Source organism: Columba livia, chromosome 2 (genome assembly GCF_036013475.1).
Source record: "Columba livia isolate bColLiv1 breed racing homer chromosome 2, bColLiv1.pat.W.v2, whole genome shotgun sequence".
Lineage (NCBI taxonomy): Eukaryota > Metazoa > Chordata > Aves > Columbiformes > Columbidae > Columba > Columba livia.
This window is the reverse complement of record NC_088603.1, coordinates 85,036,660-85,059,488: the sequence shown is the minus strand read 5'-3', so window position 1 is coordinate 85,059,488 and position 22,829 is coordinate 85,036,660. Positions and strand designations below refer to the sequence as shown.

The 22,829-nt window shown below is 36.8% G+C and overlaps 1 protein-coding gene across 5 annotated transcripts in view; it reads right to left on the bottom strand.

Annotated features, from left to right (window-relative positions):
- Positions 1-8,532: 8,532 nt before the first annotated feature.
- Positions 8,533-22,829, bottom strand: part of DNAH5 (dynein axonemal heavy chain 5) — a 151,561-nt gene continuing 137,264 nt past the window's right edge. For all 5 annotated transcript variants that reach the window (XM_065052638.1, XM_065052641.1, XM_065052639.1 and 2 more), the window contains 9 exons: positions 21,700-21,945; positions 19,951-20,170; positions 19,062-19,267; positions 18,049-18,252; positions 17,314-17,529; positions 14,509-14,721; positions 12,989-13,141; positions 10,835-11,066; positions 8,533-8,994 (listed from right to left, as the gene is read on the bottom strand). In XM_065052638.1, coding sequence (XP_064908710.1) covers positions 8,843-8,994; positions 10,835-11,066; positions 12,989-13,141; positions 14,509-14,721; positions 17,314-17,529; positions 18,049-18,252; positions 19,062-19,267; positions 19,951-20,170; positions 21,700-21,945 — 1,842 coding nt within the window. In that variant the 3' untranslated portion in view covers positions 8,533-8,842. The remainder of the gene's footprint in view (positions 8,995-10,834; positions 11,067-12,988; positions 13,142-14,508; positions 14,722-17,313; positions 17,530-18,048; positions 18,253-19,061; positions 19,268-19,950; positions 20,171-21,699; positions 21,946-22,829) is intronic.

The following is a 22,829-nucleotide window of genomic DNA, read 5'->3' as shown; positions in this document are numbered from 1 at the left end:
AGGTCCTGCACTTGGGGAGCAATAGCCCCAGGCACGAGCACAGCCTGAAGAAGAGAAGGCTGAGCGGGGACCTTATCAATGCTTATAAATATCTCAAGGGTGGGTGTCAAAAGAATGGGACCAGACTCCTTTCAGTGATGCCCAACAATAGGATGAGTGGCAACGGGCACAGGAGATTCCATCTGAATACAAGGAGAAACTTCTTTACTTTGAGGGTAACAGAGCACTGGAACAGGCTGCCCAGAGAGGCTGTAGAGTCTCCTTCTGTGGAGACATTCATTGCCTGCCTGGACACATTCCTGTGCAATCTATTCTAGGTGAACCTGCTTTAAAAGGTGGGTTGGACTGGATGATCTCCAGAGGTCCCTTCCAACCCCAACCATTCTATGATTTTGTGAAATTTGAAATAAAATCTCTGTCATCAGAACTCAAGTTAAAACTTTCATTTTGTGATTTTTTTTTTTTTTTTTTTTTACTTAAAAGTATGCTTTTATTCTATATACATTTAGTATTTTTTATAACTCACTTGGTTTGGTCTGAGCTGCAACAGATTATTTTTATTGCTTAATGAAAAACGTGGACCATTTAACATGTCATTCACCAAGATACAACTGATATATCCAAATTCATTACATTTGCCCTTTACAATAACTATGGGCTTTAAATACTATAATCAAGGAAAATAATACATTTCCATTGGAGGGAAAAAAAAAAAAAAAAAAGAAACAGACCAAAGCGACCAGGCAAGATTATTTTACCAAACAAGTTGAGGAGCAGAGCTGTTTTTGTTTCAAAAGCTTTCGGCCCTTAGCCTTAACCTTGTTTAGATGAATGACAGAAACTGCTTTGTTCTTATTTCGATTGTCTTGATCCCTCCTCGGATCTCTCTTATCTGCACTTAATGCAAGGGACCATTTTTTCTTGAGAAAAAGCAGAAAACTATTTTTTATCGATGGCCCCATTGCCATTACTTGGTTTGTAAAACCCATAAGGTGCAAGATATAGTAACATGTACCAAAGCCCTGAACTGTCTAAAAATAAACACATTTGTATTGTTTCTTTACCTTTCACTGTCAGAGACTTTTGCAAATAAAAATTATTTAATCCTTGGAACATACCTGATTTGCCTTTTCCCAATGCACCAATACTAGAAAAAGAAACAAAACTAGTGTGATTAAATTGGCTGAGAACTGCATCCAAATTCCAGATACATCCAGTTCCTCAACAGAAACTGTTAAATCCTGCCACTTTCAGTACAGCCGTAGGCACTGTGAATCTAGCAGGTGATCAAGATAACTCAGAATGATAACAGAATTCTCAAAGATTTGATACAGTAATTGAAAACACAACGCATACTTGAAACTTTGCTATCTAGTGTAAGAAAAGCAGAAGTGCACTGTACATGTCTCACATCCAGCACCTGCACAACATATTGCCAGCCTCAGTAACTGTTTTGTAGTTCAATACGCAAGTGTCATTATGGATGAAGTAGTGTGTTTTACATTTAAATCAGAAAAAAATACCATAGAAGATTTACCAATCTTCATTACCATGCAACCCACCAGCAATGCATTAACCAGACTAAAGAGGCAGGCACTCCACCTCTTCATACAGAATACATCTTGATTCATTTGAACAAATGATTTTAGTAAAAGCACAATGGTACCAAAACTGGAATACAAAGCCAGCTACCCTGTTGTATTTAAAATACATGCTCTTGTAACACATTAATAGATAGGAACCAAATGTATGTCAACTCTTGTGAAAGAAATTTACCAGAAATAAATCTACAGAAATACTGGAGTCAAGCAAAGAGCTCCAAAGACAATGAAGGGCCTGGTGCATTTCTCCCATAAAGTGAGAGAGCTGGGACCATTTGGCCTGGAGAAGGCTCAGGGGCATACTACTAATGTGTATAAATACCTGAAGAGAGGGAGCAAATATGACGGATCCAGGTGCTTTTCAATGGTGCCCAGTGGCGGGACCAGAGGCAAGAGGCACAAACTGAAACACAAGAGGTTCCATCTGAATATCAGGAAACACTTTTTCACTGTGAGAGTGACTGAGCACTGGCATGGGTTGCCCAGAGAAGTTGTAAATTCTCTGTCCTTGGAGATATTAAAAAACTTCATGGACACAGTCCTAGGCAGCCAGGTCTAGGTGACCTTCTTGAGCAGGGGGTTGGACCAGATGATCTCCAGAGGTCCCTGCCAACCTCAACCATTCTGTGATACCACAACTAATATCCCTAGTTACAAGTAATAAACCTAGAGAGCATGTTGCCTGTAATAAAACTAATTCAATAAATAGAATGTACAATAAAATATTGAGGTGATTCTGCTCCACTGCAAGTTTCTCACGTGGCCCCCTCCCTTCCCTTTTTCCCCAGTCTTTTTTCTTTTTCTCAAACACAAGAATTCATTCCACATATAGTGCAAAAGAGCATCCTGTTGATTAAGTATTATTCTGAGATGTCTGGTTTTATAAAACTTCACACACTAAACACATGGGTTGGATTATTTCCAGGGCCTGTTTTTCCATCTGGTCATGTTAGTATAACACAGACTAAAACCCATTGCTCATGTGGTGAAAACAATGAGCTCCTGTACCATTATTACTTTTAAATTTTTTTTTAAGTCTAAAAAAGGAGGACACTCACTCAAACCTTCCTAAAAGCAAAGCTCAACTCAGTATTGAATTTCTCACTCAGTATGCAGAGATCAAGCACAATTTTTATTGTGCTGAGATAACACAGTGCAACACTAACGCCAATTGATCAAATTTTTGTGACTCAAAGATCAGAAACCACCATTTATCTCTATAACAATTTAATTTCTATTGTATTCTGTCATTCTTCCTCCTATTGTGAAATTTCTCCTGTTATGCACAGATCATGTATTTCTTAATTCTCTTATCATTTTATCCAAATAACATATTGAGCTTCAAACATTATTCGCCTGACACATCTTACTTCGAAAGAATAAAAAAAAAGCTCCATTTGCCCTTGGGAGTAAGGGTTATTATTCAGAATTTGGAGACCAAAATGCAAAAAGGAAAAGATACTTAAGTGTTTAGTGATTTATTTTCTTTGCAAAAGTTGCTTCTTTGTTGGTTCACTTCAGAATTATAAAATACCTTGTAGTGCTTAAAATGAAAACTCAATATGCAACTATTCTATGATGATATACATTTTTGTGCTTTATTATTCCACAATGTAGTGTCAATAAGAGAAGCAAAGCAACTTCTGTGTGAAATGAAGTAAACATTTTTCTTTGAAGGCACAAAGTCATGTGAGCTTTGTTTGCAATGATTATCATTTTTTGTCATGTGTACATTTTATGCAAAACACTTTAATAGAAAAAAATATTGATTTATGCAGGTTACATAATCAAAGACTCATAGAATAGTGTCATGGAGGCACCCCGTAGGTTAATTTAAGGGACAACAAGGTCCAAAAACAGCTTTTATTAAACCAGTGAGAAACAGGGTTTTAGCACTCCAAAAGTGACTTAAATACAGGTTCGGATATCAGTTGAGGAAAATTATTGAGAGGCAGCAACTAATACAACAGGCGGTCCACAGTGTGCATGCACATGGCTTCACCCAAAACAATGCCGGAGCCGTCCCTGAGTCCCGGAGAAATGCACACTTGCCTAAACACGGTGCAGGATTATTTTTAAAGAGATACACGCACTCGTAGTGAGTACGGGAAGTGTACACTCACAATTCTGCAAGGGTAAATTTATAATACACCCGCAATCCTGAGAGAGTTAATTTACTTACACATGCAAGTGTGCACGGAATCCTACACGTGCTTATGTGGAAGCATGGCAGGAAAATACACTCGCGATTGTGCGAGGGGCTCTCGGCGGCCACTCGCGATTGTGCAAGGAAATAATTTATACACCTGCTCATATTGGGCACGGAAAGTTACGCGTGCAAGTGTGCACGGAAGGAAAATACACTCACGATTGTGCGAGGAAATAATTTAAAGTATGCGTGCAAATGTGCATGGAAAGTTACACGTGCATATGTGCACGGAAGGAAAATACACTCGCGATTGTGTGAGGAAATAATTTAAAGTACGCATGCAAACGTGCATGGAAAGTTACACGTGCATACGTGCACGGGAGGAAAATACACCCGCGATTCTGTGAGGATTAATTTTACACGCGCTCATATGGAGCACGGAAAGTTATACCTGCATATGTGCACGAAAAGTATAAATATACTCGCAATCCTGCGAGAAGTTTTACTTACACCCGTGGCGGCAAGGCAAGCAGAGTCCCCATCCCGGGGAGGGGGGCTCTCGGCGGCAGCATCTTGCTTGTGCTCCGAGAGACCCGTGACAAAGGGCGGAGTCTCGACGAGAGTCCCGTTTTTATACTGGCTGATCAGATCTGGCTGTAGGCACTCTAGAAGCTTCTCTGCACCACCACACTGTCTGTGGGTGCCCCTGAAGCCTCCAAACATCCCCCACGCTGGGCACAGCTCAGTGTGCCTTGGCACTCCCTTCTCCTAATGGCCCAGGAGCCAGGGTGCTCTGGGTCCAAACAAAAGAAGCTGTTAGCCTCAAGTAGCAGAGAAAGAGGGAGATGTGCCCACTCCTTCCATACTGAAGGAGGGAGGGGGAGAGAGGGGGGGGTTGCATTCTGCCACAAATAGTTTGGGTTGGAAGGGACCTTCAAAGGCCATCTAGTCCAACCCCCAACAATGAGCAGGAACATCTTCAACTAGATCAGGTTGCTCAGAGCCCAGTCCAGCCTGACCTTGAATGTCTCCAGGGATGAGGCATCTACCCTGCTCTGGGCAAACTGCCAGTGTTTCACCAACCTCACTGTAAAAAATTTCTTCCTTGTATCTAGTCTAAAACTACCCTCTTTTAGTTTAAAACCGTTACCCCTTGTTGTATCACAACAGGCCCTAATGAAAACTTTGTCCCCATCTTTCTTATAAGCCCCCTTTAAGTATTGAAAGTTAATACAAATTAATTGATTTTTGGAAATGACAGCTCAATAAAGGGAGATGTATTGAACATATCGTACTTCGCAAAGCATTTCTAGACATTCTTTGTACACACACTCTTGTCACAGTCTAATACAGTGCTGATGGGCTTCATCATCAGTCAACAGTTACTTACCAAGTACATATCGATCAGATGAGAAAAGAAACTGAAAGATGAACCACTTCCAGTGCCCTTCCCAAACCTACTGAAATCACAGTTCACTCAGAGCAAATGAGGAAGATAGAATCTAATTAAACTCAAATAGAGGAAAGCATATTATGATGTATGTTAGAGTAGGTCAGATAACAGGAAAAGATATTCCAGGTTATGTTTTTCTCAAAAAAATACACTTTTTATACTTATGCAAGCTGGTGGTGGAGAAGTTTCAGAGGAGGAACTATATTTATATTGGCTGCCGTTCTCATAGACGTTTAACAAAGAAACTGAAAACTTCCGGTTATTCACAGGCAATTCATGTAAAAACAGCATCTTAACAAGTTAAACTGTTAATACATGTTAATCTCTTTTCACAGAAGGTTACAGTTTCCTAACTTTTCTTTTTTTTTTTTTTTTTTGTCTAAATTTTTTTATTCTAAAATAGCACCTTAAAAAAATCATGTTTTTACATCAGCGGACCGACATCTGTTGTTTTCATGCCAAAGTAAAATATCTCATACCCTCTGACAGCAAAACCTAAAATAACTACTTCAGTTCTCAGAGTGATTTCAACGTAAATAATAGTTCTGCTAAAAAGTTAAAGGATAGTATCCATTACAAATAATAGATCTAACTGAAAAAATATTTTAACCATGTTGTTTTTCCCACTCGTTCTTCTGCCAGATGTTCTAGTGTTGGTTCAATGGTGCTTCAAATGTTCAATGTGAGTGATCTATGAGCTAAAAAGGATGAATGTAGACACAGAGCTTGGGGAAAAAAGTATTTCTGAAGAGAAGCTCAGAAGACAAGACCTTTCTATGTAGTATAGCTTAAACAGCATAGTGTATTTATGAAGGTAAGTTTGTTTATTTTAAAACGCTTATAGAATATGAGGAATTCTCTACCTTATTCAGAAAGTTATTTTACTATTAATTTCTAAGATAAATTTGTATAACATTTGTTTTTAAATATTCTCCAAAACATATGTATCATGCCAAATATCAGAAAGAAAATAAGGTAATAACTTCCGTAATCCTACATTTTTCCAGACCCTCAAATCTATGGTGCTGCATGCTTAATAACAACACTATTTATGTCTATGAACGGTTTTTCTTGAGTAATCCATTCAATACCAATAGCAGAGCCAAACACAGAGAAAGCACATCCAGTTCATTAATATGTCAAGGTTGGTTATTTTATTGATGTTCCTTTCTATAGAAGCATTTTATTGCCCACTTCTGCTATGAAGATGAGCAAGAAACAGTTCATTTTTTCACCTGTTAGAAGCCATATGTCAGGGAGCAGCAAGGGCAGGCTGCTTGGAAAAGAAAGTGGAGCTGGAAGCCACAAGTCACATCAGGGTGGGCATGGCAAGACTCTCTCTGACAGGGGCACAGTCCCACAGCATCCGAACAAAAAAGCAGAGCAGGTCCATGACAGCAGCCGAGGCCAGCAAACAAGACAGTGACCTTCAGACGAGGCTGTAATAACAAGCCATATCTGAGGTCACACCAGGCAGGTGAGTCAGCAAGGCAGGGTCTGATCTGATGAGGGTAAACCAGAATCCCCCACCGATCAGTGATTGCCAGGCAAGTCTGTAGCCATGAGGCAAATCCAATTCCAGCTGCACCACGTTGTCCCCCAGCCCAGGCAGCGAAACTCCCAACATGACATGATACTGCATTTCAAAAGACCTTTTCACCGAATTTTCCCATGCCTCATCATTCCATTCCTGCAGGTGTTAATGTCATTCTTCCTATGAAATGGAGCTAACAGAACAGAAATAACAGTAACTGCCAGCTGCTTCACTGATTTAACAGTCTTTGGCATAACTGGGGTCACTAGAGTGTATTTATTTGTAGAACTACCCTTTTCCACAACACCCTCACAGAAAATCACACACTGAAAAAAATGTGCACAGTTCACCCACTGAGAATTACCATGGGGTTTCACATTACCACTGTGTCCACAGCAATAATGGTACCACAAATCCACTGTTTGAAAGGTGGCATTTAACACGTATGTGGCTTGAAAATTCTGTGTGAATGACTTGCACAAGGATGAAGTATGTGCATCACCTTTGGAGCGAAAGATCTTGACAAAAGTCCAGAGCAACTTAGAACTCCAATGAGCATCTAGAGGATCTCCTGGAAGTCTGAGCATGGTGCTCCAAGGTCCATCTTATCCCATCTTATATTTATTCATTGCCATGTCTAAATTAAAAATATTTCCTAAAGGAGATTTTAATACATTTTGTTTGCTTCACTGAAAGTTATTTGAAAGAAGAAAAAAAAAATCCAAGATGGAAAGACAATGGAAAGACCTCTACAAATAGAGTTTCAAACAGAATCAATGTTACAGCTAAGTTAAATAACTCGTTTGACTGTAGAAATTAATGCTGAAATCTCCAGCAAAATACAAAGACAACTATTCTGTCTTTATTATTATTATTTCTTAAAACATTAGCTTTGGGAAATAAATGTATTTGGCATGTTTATTTAATAAACTAATTAATACACTGTTCAAATTCTGGGTATTGATTTGACATAAAATTGAATACAGCTCTCTGTTGCAGCATTTATGTATGACAGATACACCAGAAATATTGGTTCTTTCTGCTTCCTCTCCTGCAGCATATTATTGTGAATGACTAGTGGACCACTAAGATACATGTCGTATTGGATTCTGCAACAAAAATACAGTGGCTTTTTGATGATTAAACAAGTGTCCTTGATGCTTGAAGTCAATAGTGTTCAAGGAAATGGAGTTGCTAACATTTGTCTCGAGATGGATTCCTATGTGAGAAGTTCCTACCTAGCTGAGACACAAAAAAAGCTGCAGCACATGAGTTTAAAAAGAACAAAACATCACATTGCAAAATTAGAGCAGAAACAAAACTAAAACTCATGTCATAAAAGTAATCACCTTGGTGGAGGCTGACTCAAATCAGGTGTTCCAGCACATGAAAAAATATCTGAGGATTCTTATGGAACTATTTTCTTCCTATCCATTACATACTTATAAGTCATGAACCAGATAGTAAGGAATTCTAGCAGCTTTCAAATGCTGGTTTTCCTATGTAACACAGTGAACTTGTTCTCGAAGAGGTGAAATCATGTGACATATTTCCAGTCTAACCTTTCTTCTTTAGACAGCAAGTAAAGTAGAAACTCCCAGCCTACCAACTAGGAGATAAATCTTGGAACATCATTTTGAGGGTGATTAATTAATATGAATGAGCAACTGCTTAGATTTCCAGAGATAAACACACACATACACACACACACAAAAAAAAAAAAAAAAAAGCTTTGTATTTAGCTGTTTGAAGGGAAAGAGGGTACAAGCATATTTAGCACTGAAAACTAACAATGTTCAAGTCAATTAATCTTTATTCAAGGTAAAATTAAGCACATAATACTGAGATAGGAACACTAAATATTTGTCAAGACATGAAAGGTAGTGCTTTAGTTTATTTACCAAACTTAATATAACTCTAAGATTTAGCTTTTATAAGCCTCTTGTAGAGGTTTATCAAGAACAATTTTCTAAACAACATAATGCACTCTATGTCTTAGAAAATATATTTTTACAAGTGATCCATTGTACAGCTAACTACATGTTGATGTTTACATTTAAAAACAGAAGCAAACTCTTAGAAACTGTTTGGGTTTTTTTTTAACACTACTTAACATCACACAGAAGTGCTACCCCACGCAGTATCCAGTGCTCTGGAGGCTGAAGGGTTTTAAGATCCACAGCAGCAATGTAATTCATATCTGTTCGAATGGTCTTTTTGTAGACTGGACACGAATACATACATGGATCTTTTGAAGCTGAAAAGACAGAAGAGACATAAAAGACAATGAAACTAGGTTGACAATCATGGCCATAAGGGACTAGGCATGATGCACATGTAAAATTGACTCGAAGGTCAATAGCACGCAGCTCTTCGTCACCACCAAACAAAAATTCTTACTTGATTCTCACACTGTTTGCCACTGTGTTATTGCCAGCTGAAAGCCACATATGACTTAAAATTCCTGTAGGTTTAAAATTTATCATCACCTGGGAACTGGATGTAGCATGAAATGTAAATGGACAATCTAGCATGATTAGAGTTATTATTAATTTGATCTGCCTACTGAAAACTACTTATCAATACATTATAAATGTGTCAAAATAAAAAACATCCAATTTTGAAATGCATTTAGTATTTCAGAGTATAAATTGTCAGCTTCTTCGCTGCAGAACTAGAACAGTAGTCTGGTCATACTTAATACTTCAGTGTCCATTATTCAGCATCTTGGCTCCTTTCATAGTGATCACGCCTCTTACACAAGGTTAGCTACAAAAAATCTTGGCAAAATAGCATGTAAGCAGGCTTTGCTTTTGGAGGCAGAATGCTTTTCAACAGAAGTTTCCAATTTTACGTTCAACAGTGGATAGTTCTATCCTATTTCACATCCCTGTTCAACAATATTGCCTATTTTATATGAAAGGAAAAAAAAAAAAAAAAAGCCTACATTAACCTGAATTATATATTTTCACATAACAGCATTGTTCTTCAGCTCTGTAAGTTTCCTTTCAATTCTTACGGTCCTTTTCTGCCTCAAAGATAAAACATTTCTACAGTCTTGCTCCACTTTTTGCTTTCTTCTGTTAGCTCAAAAATAGCCTTGTCCAGAAAAAAAAATGCATTTTTATAAATATATATCTTACACATATCACAGAATCACAGAATTAACTGGGTTGGAAAAGACCTCAGAGATCATCAAGTCCAACCCTTGGTCCAGCTTCAGTCCATTTACTAGATCATGGCACTAAATGCCATGTCCAATCTCAGTTTAAAAACCTCCAGGGATGGTGAGTCCACCACGTCCCTGGGCAGGCCATTCCAATGCCTGACCACTCCCTCTGTATAGAATTTCTTTCTAATATCAAGCCTAAATTTCCCCTGGCAGGGTTTAAGCCCATGCCCCCTTGTCCTGTTGCTAACTGCCTGGGAGAAGAGACCAATCCCCACCTGGCTATAACTTCCCTTCGGGTAGTTATAGAGAGTGTTGAAGTCATCTCTAAGCCTCCTCTTCTCTAGACTAAACAAGCCTAGCTCCCTCAGCCTCTCCCCATAGCTCTTGTGTTCATATATCATGTTATCTATAAATACATTACATAAGATACCTATTTATTTTATATATATATTTTGTGTACACACATATATACGTTTTATATGTATCTGAATTGCATTGGCTTTTGGGATGTGTGAAAGAGGTTATTTGGGTTTAGGTCACAGAGGCTACAGAGTTTATGTATATAAATGTTGATCTTCTCAATCTAGGACACATATTTTCAATGGAAGACTCAATGCAAACATGTTTGTCAAAGAACGCAGAGAACAGCTCATCTGTAACGGGTTTAAAATGTTATTAACACCTTAAAGATCAGAAGATAGAGACCTAACTACTAGGGGGAAAAGTGCCCATTATCTGTTATCAAGGAAGGCCGAAACCTTGTTTTATACAGAAGATTGGGAAGTCTCCCCTGTTGAAAAAGTTTCAGCATGTATACAAATGAATTATGACTGACTTATGAAAGCTCAAAAGACTTTCATGCAGTCGATTAAAAACTTCCATTGCATTATTTTAAAATAATATACTTTACAATTCAGTTACTTACTGTTATTCTCTGCATATATCCGTATAACCGGCATAATCTCAAAGAGCACTTTGGGCTTAGATTCAGTCAGTCTCATGTTTCTTCTGTCCCAACCAGCTCCTTCCAAATACAGCCCATGCACATAGACACCTTCTGAAGGAGCACTTGTGATATCATCCTTCATCCATTTAGTGACCTCATTGCACAGCACTACACTGTCAAGAGCCCATCCTTTGTTAGCCCTTGTTATTTCCTGCCCAAAACAGATAAAAGTAGGAAGGTTACATTTTTACATGTGCACAGAGCCATTTTTCTAAATACTTATCAGAAACATTTGTGTAGTCACACCTTATCCTCTTCAATACAAAACAAATAAACAAACAAACAAACAACAACACACCAAACAATCTTTTTATAGTGTCCATATTTAAAGCAGTTTGACTTCTCTCTAAGCTAGTGATGGCATGGTATGATGAGAAAACTTTTAGTACTTTATCCACCATATTTTTTTTTCAGTCTTTCTGTTATACACAGTATCTTAAGACCATACTACATAATACAACCACTAAATGTCAATGGTAAATGGATCTTGCAAATACAAAAATTTCCCAGCTTTCACGAGAAGAGAAAATATTAACTGCATGTGCTAAGTAAAATAGTTCTAAATAGAAAAGCAAAATGCATAATTTGCTGCATGTTTTCTGGGTTTACCTTCCTTCTCCTGTACCTACACTCTTCATTGATTGTGTTCTCAATAATGAGTAAGAGCTCACTCAGCTCTAAAGCTACATAAAGAGACAAAAAAAGCTAAGAGAACACTTGAAGATAGGCATGCTTAAGATTCAACATATACTTCAAATTTAGTCAGCTAGTGCACTGGACAATGCTTCTTTATCTTGCCCAATCCCTTACTATCCCATGCCATTAAGTTATGCCAGACCTAAGTTTTATCCCGGTCTTGTAAATGTTCTAAAATATTTCTTTGTTTGAAGTTATTGGAATTAATGTTCCTCCCATAATACAGTTAATTAGCTGCTTTAAAAGAGCAGAAGGGTTATATTTCAATGATCATTCTGGCTTTTCCTCTTTCTCATTTCTATTTGTTCCACCACATAGCAAAGCCCAGAAATTCACTTCGCTTTTCACTTTGAACATTAAGTTGTTATGTAGCCACATCCTCTTTTTAGCAAACCAGGAAAGTTCTGTAGATTTCAACAGTTTCAGATCATGCTAATAAACCTTTTCCACAAGCTTGGATCCAAAAGAAAACCCCAGTTTGGCACTGTACCTCAAAAGAAATATCTTGTTATATAATTCCAAGACTATATGCCTGCCATTTTAATAGAAGTAGGTCATCAGGTACAACTTTGGTTTGACAGCTGAAGATTACACTACCTGGACCTCAGAGAAAGAGGGGAGATTTTCCTTCTCTGCAAATCCTCTTTCTTTCCGCTAAAAGTTAGCTTTTTTCTGAGATCCCATTGGATTCCCACCTGAGTATTCTTTCCCAATTTTCCACGTTCCAGAAAATTACTGTTTCCAGTGTGTCCTTTGTACTGACCAACATAGGTCTTTTTAAAGCAAAAAGTAGCTCACTTGTTAAATGCAACTAGGAGGCTGAGCAGCCAACAGATTCACCAAGTTGACAAGAGATACATATGTTAACAAAAACATCAAACTTAATACTTAGTACACATTAATAAAGGAAACTCCCACTTCATGAAGAGAGATTGAATCAGCTACTGAACTGCAAAAGTATAGTTTAAGACTAATTCTGAATAGCTGTTCTGGCAAGTGTCCAGCCAGGTAAGTACTGAACACAGACTGAAAGGGAGGGAAAAAAGAAAAATAAATTCATGGGCTTAACACCTTTCTCTAGCATATCTCAATGTTGAGACACTACTTCTCCAGTCTGCTTTAACAGTACTACATGCTTGGGCCTTGGTTAAATTAGGAAATATACTTTAACACATTGGGGGTAGATATGCCAAAAAAGTATGCACAGAGGAAAAACACTCAGGAAATGTTAGAGAGTTATGCAGTCCTGTATCTTCCCTGCTGACATGATGGAGCCATGTATATAACTCAGCCTTCATCACAGAATATGTATTTAAAAAAAAAAAAAAAGAAAGTATATCAAAGAAAAAGCAGAGAGGGACTTTAAACACAACTTACCTGCCTCATTGCAGTTAAAAATCCTTGAGGATTAAAAAATCCTGACATCCAAAAGCAGTTTGGCCGGCTTTCAAAAATCCAATTGTAAAACTGTTGGTTTCTTTCCAGAAGCTCAGTAAACCAGAAACCGAGTGTACTGGAAGCCCAAGATGCCTAAATATAAGAAAGAGTGATCATTTTCAATTATTTTCAACAGTTTTAAAACATCATATTCATGTCATGAAAAGGTAATTCCTTACAAGGTAATAAACTCCATAATATTAGCAAAACATAATCAAAGTTCATTTTTCATGTCTTAATTTTTAACCTAATACATAAATGTTGCATTCCACTGAAAACCTGAAGCAAATTCTTGCTCTATACAAAATCATGCCTGCCATGCCATTTAAACGTGCTTAATGCTCCCTGTAGAAACTATCAATTTCATGATGTTTTTCAAAATTAGATAGCTGTGTAAACTAGGATAAAGTTACATATGCATGTCTTTCTAAAGCCAAGGCCAATATATTAAGAAAACAGGACTTCTGCCAAAACTATTTTGCTTTTTCTGGAAAAAAAAAAAAAAAGGAAAAAAGCTAAGGAAAGTTGAGCTTAGACTATGAAAGATTCATGATGTTTTTTCTCTTTGAATAGTTGTGTCATATTTGTGCTGTAAAGCACTGTTTTGGTCTAGGTTTTGTACCAGGAAAACACTTTGTTAATAAATTAAAAAAAAAAAAAAAAAAAGGACAAAAAAAAGCTCCCCATTTTTCTTTTTATCATCTGCCATTTACAGCTCTAGTTGTCCCTGAAAACAATTTCTATGGGCAGAAATTGAGCGAGTTGAGATTGTTTATCCTGGAGAAGAGAAGGCTCAGAGGAGATACTGTCAACGTTTAAACCTCATGTGTGGAGAATGAAAGAAGGTGGAGCCAAATCCTTATTGGTTATTGGAGAAGAGGCCATGAGCGCGAGACAAAATGCAGAAATCCTCGAGATTTTTTGGTTGGTCGGTTGGTTGGTTTTTGCTGTGAGGGTGATCAAATACTGGAAAAGGCTGCCTGGAAGGATTATGGACTCTTGATTCTGGAGAGTCCCGGGAAGCCTGTTCTAACTGACCCTGCTTTCAGAAGCTGAGTTAAACAAGACTACCTCCAGAAATCACTTCCAGCCTCTACTATTTGTTGACTACAAGTTTTAATGTCAAAGAGTAGCAACAGTGTAGTCCACTAGTGAGGGTGTTATTTTTAAAAATTTATCATCACATTTTAAATTATTCTCTTCTCTCTAGCTTTTTATCCTGCCAATATGTAACAAGCTGTTAAAATGGGAAATACCTGCATCTACCACATTCATTTCTATTTTTTATAAATGAAAGAGGGCTTGTTTTGACTGTGTTTATTTTAGCTCAAAATCTATGCCAGCAGCTGCACAGTTCTGATTAAGACCTGTGTTTGAAAAAAAAGTATGTTAGCAGTTTAATCTAGCTCTACAGAACTACTTAAGTTTTTTCCCTTAAAAAACAAGTGATGTACACCTACTTTTTTCCATCTAGCAGGAATCCTTCCATCATACATGCAGTCTAAAGCATCCCTCAGATTTTCACTCATAACAATTGTCCCATCAATGGCAAGTTTTAGATCAGTCAGAGTGCTTCTCACTAAAGAAATAACTCTCTGCATTTGTTCAATCTCCTGTCGTAAAAATATGTTCATAGGCTGAAAAGGTCCCATGTTCTTTAGTTTCTCTTTTACCTGTAGGTAGAAAAGCAAAGATCATTCAACGGAAACAAAAAACAAAGGTGGCTTTGTGTCATGGTTTGGTCCCAACACAATTTTTAAGACATAATACTTTTATTTAGGAAGTTAAATGGTCAGTTTGGCATCTTCCTTGAATCCTCTGCAAGAAACAGGATTTATTCCAAGAAAAATCTATGATGCTGAGGCTCGCTGTGTTTACAACCTATCTCATTATTTAGTCTGTATATCTTTCTATGAGTTCATGCCATTTAAACAGCATGTAGGCCACACCCTATTTCAAGGATTTGAGCCTTAGTTCCAATGGACAGTTCTCAACCTTCACTTTGCACAAACCAATCAAGAGTGAGTTCCCTGGCCACTTTGCCTCAACACAGTAGCACTATTTACAACAATGGTTGGGAACTATCCCAATGTCAGGCAGTCTTGCATTTGAGTAAAACTTGCTGATAACTTTTTAACTGATATTGTAACATTAAAAACTGTATGGACATAGCTAGCAAATTTGTAGTCAACACGGTCCCATTGGGAGACAGATGAGAAGGCTATTATACATATAGTAGGTATTCAATCCTGTACAGGGAAATAGCCTTGTTCTTAGTAATATCCATAACCTAAGTTTATCAGTATTTTGCTACACAAATAGGAATTTGAATAGTTTTTACCACGTGAGAAAGTTTAGTGCTCCACTTTCATTAATACAAACTAAATTTCAGTTTCTCATTTCTTATCAAAGCTGATCTGCCCAAAAAGAGCTCTTGTGAACTTAAGAGGGCTAACTGTACCTATACAATGACACTATATATTATAATACATTAAGCCACATCAAGTAGACGTCAAGGAGAATTTGATGAGAATTAAACTAATAGCTACCAGGAGATTTAACCCATCACTAAAGCAGTACCCTTCTGAGAAACTCAACAAATTGCAATCCTTTGCAGATCTCAGACACCTGGTTCAGCCTTTTGGAAAGTCATAAAGCTCAGGCTTCAAGAAAGACAGTAGGTCAGAAACTTCATCAAGTGCAAATTTTGGAAGAATGCTACATAATCAATATTCCAAATTCAGATATGTGAACTCATCTTTTCAGATAAAATATATTATTATAATTAGGCCATTTGAGGGAAGTAAGATTATGTCATATAAAATGGTCTACAGAAAACATAAAACAACAGATGTAAGACATGGGTACCTGAGGAGAGTCTATATTCATGAGCATACCTCATATAAGAGAAACTTATTACTGCATAAAAACAGAAAAGAGAGCATTAGATTGTACAAGCCTCCTTGCTCCTTCTCATAGCTCAGTATCCCGACAGGAGAAGTTTGGCATTCATAAGCCATGTAGCCTTGTATCAGGTCCTCATGCTAAATTCCATTAAAGAGTAAGTAAAATAGCAGAAGACTAGGGATAAGAGATTTCACTCTCCTCAAGGAGGAGATGGCAGGCAAATTATCTAATTAGTAAAACATCTTAGCAGGTGGCTACCTTGGAAATCTGTTAAAGTACAAACATGATTATGAACTTCTTTCTGATGACACACTGGGGTGATTCACATCCATTTCATAACAAAAGTGTTGCAAATACATTATTACTGGCATAACTAATCTTTCTTGCTTTTAAGCCTTTGCACATATAATGAAACTCAAAGAAAGGTTCAGCATCCATTGATATAGAAAATAAAGGAATCTGAACTGTTTTACAAGCATTTACCTCTCATGCCTCTGAAGCTCATAACCAGCCACAACTTGGAAGAACTATGATGTAATAACTATAATGTCAGCATCCTAAAATTCTGGGACTCTAAAGGACAACTAAGAACTATGCAAATACTTGGAAAAAACACAAATTGTCCAAACACCCAGTTAAACTGTAGTCTCCAGAACAGAGACACAGAATACAGTCAATTGGACTGTATATGTATCTAGTCATCAGTAAATGTTTTCTAACTAAAAAAAAAACCCTCTTGCCTTGAGAGTCCTTCCATCTTCCATATAAACAGAAAGAAAATTGCTATTTCAGAAAAGAAATGGCTGCAAGGCAGTAGGTGTCCATTACAAACATAATTACATAGGCTATTATGTGTTAATACGCATCCCTGAGATACTAACACTAGCTTTCAATCAATGAAAGCTATCACTTGACGAGCTATTCAACATTCACTTCACTGAAGCAGAAAGCAACCTAAAAATATCCTCAGGATGTAGGCTGAATCCCAAAGTAATACATATGTTGAAGCTGTAATACTTTTAGAAGCACAAACACACTTGCAACATGACCTCAGTTCTCTACAGTGTCAACAACTTTAGTTAAAAGCTGATGATCCCTCTTCTCCCGCAGAGCAAATGAAGACTCAAGCATTAAGTGGTTTAATATTTTAAAACAGCTCTTACAAAAGCACTTCAGTGGAAATGTAGTGACTTCATCATAAATGTTAAGAGTCTGGTCACACTTCTTTAAAATATGTTTTTGAAGTATTACCTGTATTAACAAATTCAGATACACTTTTAGAAAAATTAAGTGTTTTTTTTTTAATCCACACAAAGCAAGATGGAACAAATGTTGTTGACAGAATTTCATTAACTCACTTCAAATGGTACATAATCAGCAGGAAGTTTTTCCAGCATATCATCAGCCAGTCTGGTTACAACTGCCTCTCGGGTTTCACCTCCTCCACCAGAGCTATCTTTAGGTTGAATACTGAGGATGATGTCCAAAACATCTTTGGAAAGTTTACTTTGGTAAGTGATATCCGCATTGGGGTGCAAACCAAACACCTCGGGTGTGTCATAAGCAGGAAGACTCTACACAATAAAATATAAAAAGAGCACAATTGGAGATGGATTTGTAAGAGGTTAGGTCTCTTCTAACAGTCTTAGGGACAAATAATTTGCTGTGATCTGTATGCCATGTCAGAGCCCAAATCACACTCAGGTTAACATCAAATTCAATTTTAACCTCTATGTGCTATTTTAATAGTCAGGTTGTACTTCCACATATATACACACTTTTTATTTCTGTGAGGTTGTACCCAATGTCTGGGCTCCATTCTTTGCCCTCTTTAATAACTGTATGCTTTCAGGTATGTCCCTCAAGCAAATTAAATGAAAAAGGAAAGATTCCTGTCATGACCATCATAACATTGATGATAACAATTGGTTGTCACTAATACATACATAGACTGCTAGAAATCAATAAAGAATCTGTGAATAAATGACAAAATACAGGCACTTGAAAGAAAAGACAAAATATAGGAACTCAGGAACTTGTGAGAAATAAGTGAATTGGGTTGGTTTGGTGTTGAAAACCTTTCATTTACCAACCTGTATGTACTGAAGGTATTGATCTACCGTATCACATTTGGGTATGCTGTATCCTCTGTAGAAGCTGAATTCCTGACTGAATGTATTTTCACTGAACCAAACCTTTACAAAGGTATTCATGAGTCTCTTGTCATAGTCATCTGTCACACGGCCACCATACTGGATCTCACCTATCATGTAACAAACTGTACTCCAGGAGATCCCCTAAAACCAAGGAGAAAGCATTGACTTTATCTATCCTCTTTGCACTTGTTTTCATCCACCTTAGTAAGAAGTGTTGATATACCAAGTCTTGCATCTCTCTCCCTTTTGGAAGAAAGTTATTTTCTTAACACTCATTTTTTCCTATAACCCTGCATTCCCAGAACACATTCAAGGATTTCTCAAAATAGAATTCATTCAGAACTAATTCAAGAGGCTATTCCAGCATTTGAGGAAAAGAGTTACAGCTTCATTCCTATCATGCTTTCACTTAAAATGAGAATCGCAAAGTGAACTGCCACAGGCCTTTATATGACAACTGCCTGTACAAAAGTGAGGAATGCAAGATGAATTCTTACATAGTCATTTAAAGCCACTTTCAATTTCTTTATGTTGCCAAGAGAGGGTGGAGGAACCAAACCTTATTATTTTTACTCAAAATAGATTTAAACAAAACAATAGTTTAAATTCAGTGGTCCATTTGTTAAAAATCCCACTGAATTTTCATTGAAAAGAAGATCTATACTTATAAGGTTTGTATTTCTGAAGTTATTGCAGGAGACAGCTGGGAGGGACTTTTTCTTTAATGTACAGGTTAATATAGAAATTTAACATGCACAGGACTGGAAGTCTAATTTAAGCCTGCTGCTCTACAGACACGTATATTTTGAATGTTGAATGTTTGCGGAAAGAAACAAAAGAATCATTTAAAATCATGTTTGTGTTTCAGTTATTTGGAACTATGGATACACATGCAACTCCAAGAAAGATACATAACCCTAATCCACCTTTCCCACAAAAACATGAAGTACCTTCTTGGTATCCACACCATCCAAGTGGTTTTGAATGAACTGCACAGTCGCATTGAAATCAGCTTGATTAAACTCATAAGGTATATTCCAACCAAGAGATCCAAACTTGCGTCTTTCTTGAACAGTGGAGTGTAGAAAGGCTACAGCATACAGCATTGGTTTCCATTGCATCATGTCACTGAAATCTAGTAAATCCTGGCTGACACCTATTGATTGTAAGTGTACTTTATAAGAAACACACTACAAGTATTTTTCACAACTACTTCAAATCAGTGCTAAAATGCCATTCCTAGAGATATTCTCACTGCCTCTCCCAAGAGTAAATTATTGTCTTACGAAGCCAAAGCATTGTAGACTGGAGGCAGTTTGTAGCATGTTACTAAGTTGCTCAAATTAGAAGAGTAAACATCAGGGGAAAAACAAAACAAAACAAAAACAAAACAAAACAAAATGCCACAAACACACCATTTACTTTTCACTGAATTCACATGAAGTTACTTTCTGCACAGACTCTTTGACCTTTATTTTATGCAATGTAAAGAGTACTTAACAGGAAAAATAGATTAACATGATGCTTTTCTGCCAAAAGATTAAAAATCACTTTGAACTGAGATATTAGAAGCCAACATTTGAGAAAAGATAAAAGTATTTCCTGTTTCTGTCCAATTAGATCTGGCAACAGAATTTCAGCAGATCTTCTCTTCCTGTTCATTTTCACAACTCCTAGCTCAAACCAAGGATATCAAGATGTGTCCTGGCATCATTGTGATCTGTTCCTCATACTAGCTTACATCTGCTATCAGTGTTTACAATGTGATCACATGACAACACCAGAGAGTCCAAAAATGAGCAAAATTTAACTTCAAATCGTCACCACTCTAGCACTCACCACTATATGTTCTCTTTAGTCCAGCTCTGAGCCCTTGTGGTGGTTCATTGGTAAATTTGATAGACATTTGAAGAATGGTGATAGGGAATTGTTTGTGAATGTCAGTTGTCATCCAGAGTCGAAAGCTTTCATGGACAGTCTCTGTCTCTATTAGTGTGTCCATCAACTCATCTAAAAAGTCAAGTCCAAGGTGGCAGTTTTGCAGAAGTGCCCAACCTCCCTAGTTTAAAACAACAGAATATAAAGTTAAAAACCTTGTTTACAAACTGCAGTCACTAAAATCACTCTTTGTTTGTGCTGTAGGTTAACAACAAAGCCAATACATCTAAGCTATAGCAAAATACAGCATGTTTAAGTGCTTATCAGAGCTGCTAAAGAAGGAAATCCTTCACAGTCAATTTTGCACCACAGGCTCACCAAATCAAAACCAAGCCCTTAATTGTTTGATTTCATGTGCATTTTATGTACGGAGACCTGTATCCATAATAATGATACAAATGCAATTAACAAAGTACTTTTTTTTCAAAAACAAAGCTCATGTGAGCTAAACTGTGGGTTCTTGCTTCTGGAGGCCTTATTATCTTGTTTGGTTTTATCATCTAAACAAGTGATCCTTACTTGTCCAATGTAGTCTTCTCAAGTAGTCCTTACCTTTTCCATTTCAGTACATTTAAAATTTATCTGCACATGACTATAGTGCTGATAAACATTGATAAATCTTGACTTATATAAGGGAGCTCAGAAGTAGCTCCATAGAGCAAGCTGCTAAACCTTGCTCCTCACAAGGGTCACAGGCTTGAAAAATATATATACCAAATACATATACATAATTAATCTATTGCTAACAATTAATAGATATCAAACTTTCTCATATTAAATACCATACTTCATACAGAAATTTCACATACCTCTTCATTAATAGGGTACGTGAGACAGTGCATTTCTCATAACTAAAGGAGCTCTTCTTCCCTATCTTTTGAATGAGTTTCTTCTTATCCAATCTGCTAATTAGCTCTTAATGTGAAGCTGTCAAATGAGAGTCTGAGACAAAACTCAGAGGAAAACCAGTTACAAAGACAGGGAAGAAGTTCATAACACAGTAGCGTGAGAAGTTTAATTTGTTCACATCAGCAGTCATAGCAGTACTACCACCTGATGGGCAAAGTGTGCTAAATTGGAACATCTCGACTTTTCTTTCTCATACAGGAAATTTTATTCTTTAGTTCTTTCATGTTTCACTTGTAAAATGCCTGTGCTATCAATTTGTTCCTCCCAATTTAAAATCCAGACTATAACAGCACAAAATATTTTTATATAGGGCCTTGCTTTTCTCAAGGTTATGTAACTATCAATAGTGTATTTGGAGTTAACCTTCTTCATTAGACAAAATACGTTTATATTACTAAAAATATAAAAGTAAAAAAAAAAAGTTGTGAAATTCTTGAAGAATATTTAATCTTCATGTAATTGAAACAATCAATTCAGCTATGTTCATCAGCCAATGACCTACAACAAAATCTCCATTTTCCATGAAAAACACTGGTGTCTGCACAGTATCAGAAAGCTTGCTACAGCCAATTAAATGACTGTAAAAAGACAGCTCTATTGCTTAGAACATTTTTTATATAAACAAATATAATTGCTTGCATCAGCATTAACTATATACCAAACGATTTTATTTCATGTCAGGATTTTCATTTCCAAGGATTTAATGCAGATAGAAAAAACATTCAGATTTTTGTCTCTTACATGAGCCATCGTCTGCTGCAGAAGTTTACGGGCATGGATTTCTTGCCCCTGGCCCATGGAAACACAACGTGTCTCTGTCTTCAGTCTTTTTCCCAAAGCAATAATTGAGTCCGTAGGATCAGAGCCCATGGAAAGAAGGCATATGAGAGGAGTACGTGGATCTGACTCTTCCCATGTCTTCTCCAAGTCCAAGATGACTCCCTCCACATATTTCTCTCCCATAGTGTCAATGATGTATTTTCTTGCCTATATTTAAAAGGGTGAATTTAACCTGTGATGTAATCATTTAATACTGTTTTCTTCCCAATGAAAATAAAATCAGTAAGTAAACTGCAGTGCAAATGTTGCTATAAATCAGAAATACAAATATGCAACAAATTTGTTTTTACATGTTAACATCTCATACTGTCTTTGAAAGTGTTATTTCTTACAGCCTTCTGAGACCAGTTAAAACAAAACAAAAAAAATATTGTGTTACATATATCTGCATGTATTGCTGTAAATAATACCTATAATTACAGTATAATAAAAATAATAACCTTACTAAACCTTTAGAAAGGTTGTGATTACTTAAAGGTGGCATCTCAATTAGATAGCATAACACATAATCTTAAAATCTAGCTTTCCTTTCCAAATATTAGAGAAAAAAAGGAGGGAGTATGGAAGATATATTTCAAAGGTGTTAGGATTTTCCCCTTTTCATGCTTAAACAATGTATTAATAATAGTAATGATGAAAATAACTGTCACTAAGTAGAAAACCCAGAGGAACAGGTGAAGACCACCTCTGTTACTCCTTATTTATTTATTTCAAAATTTGTTAGATTATTGTTCCTTTTTACTAAGAAATACAAAGGCTCTTTCAAACAGTTTGAACTGACCTTTCTTGTATCCTTTCCGATTATATTGTTTTTGTCTTAGACCAGTCTCCCCCTTACTACCACTTGGTTGCTTCTCAGAGACAAAAGATATTCACCATTTAGCGTTTGATAAACTATCAGTTTTCATAAAACCACTGTAAGATGAAAGTATATCTTGCCCCCATTAACAGAGCTGAGGAACTAATTTTGCATGATCCATTTCAGACAAATAACACGTTTAAGATACTCATTAAACAGTATAATTTAACCC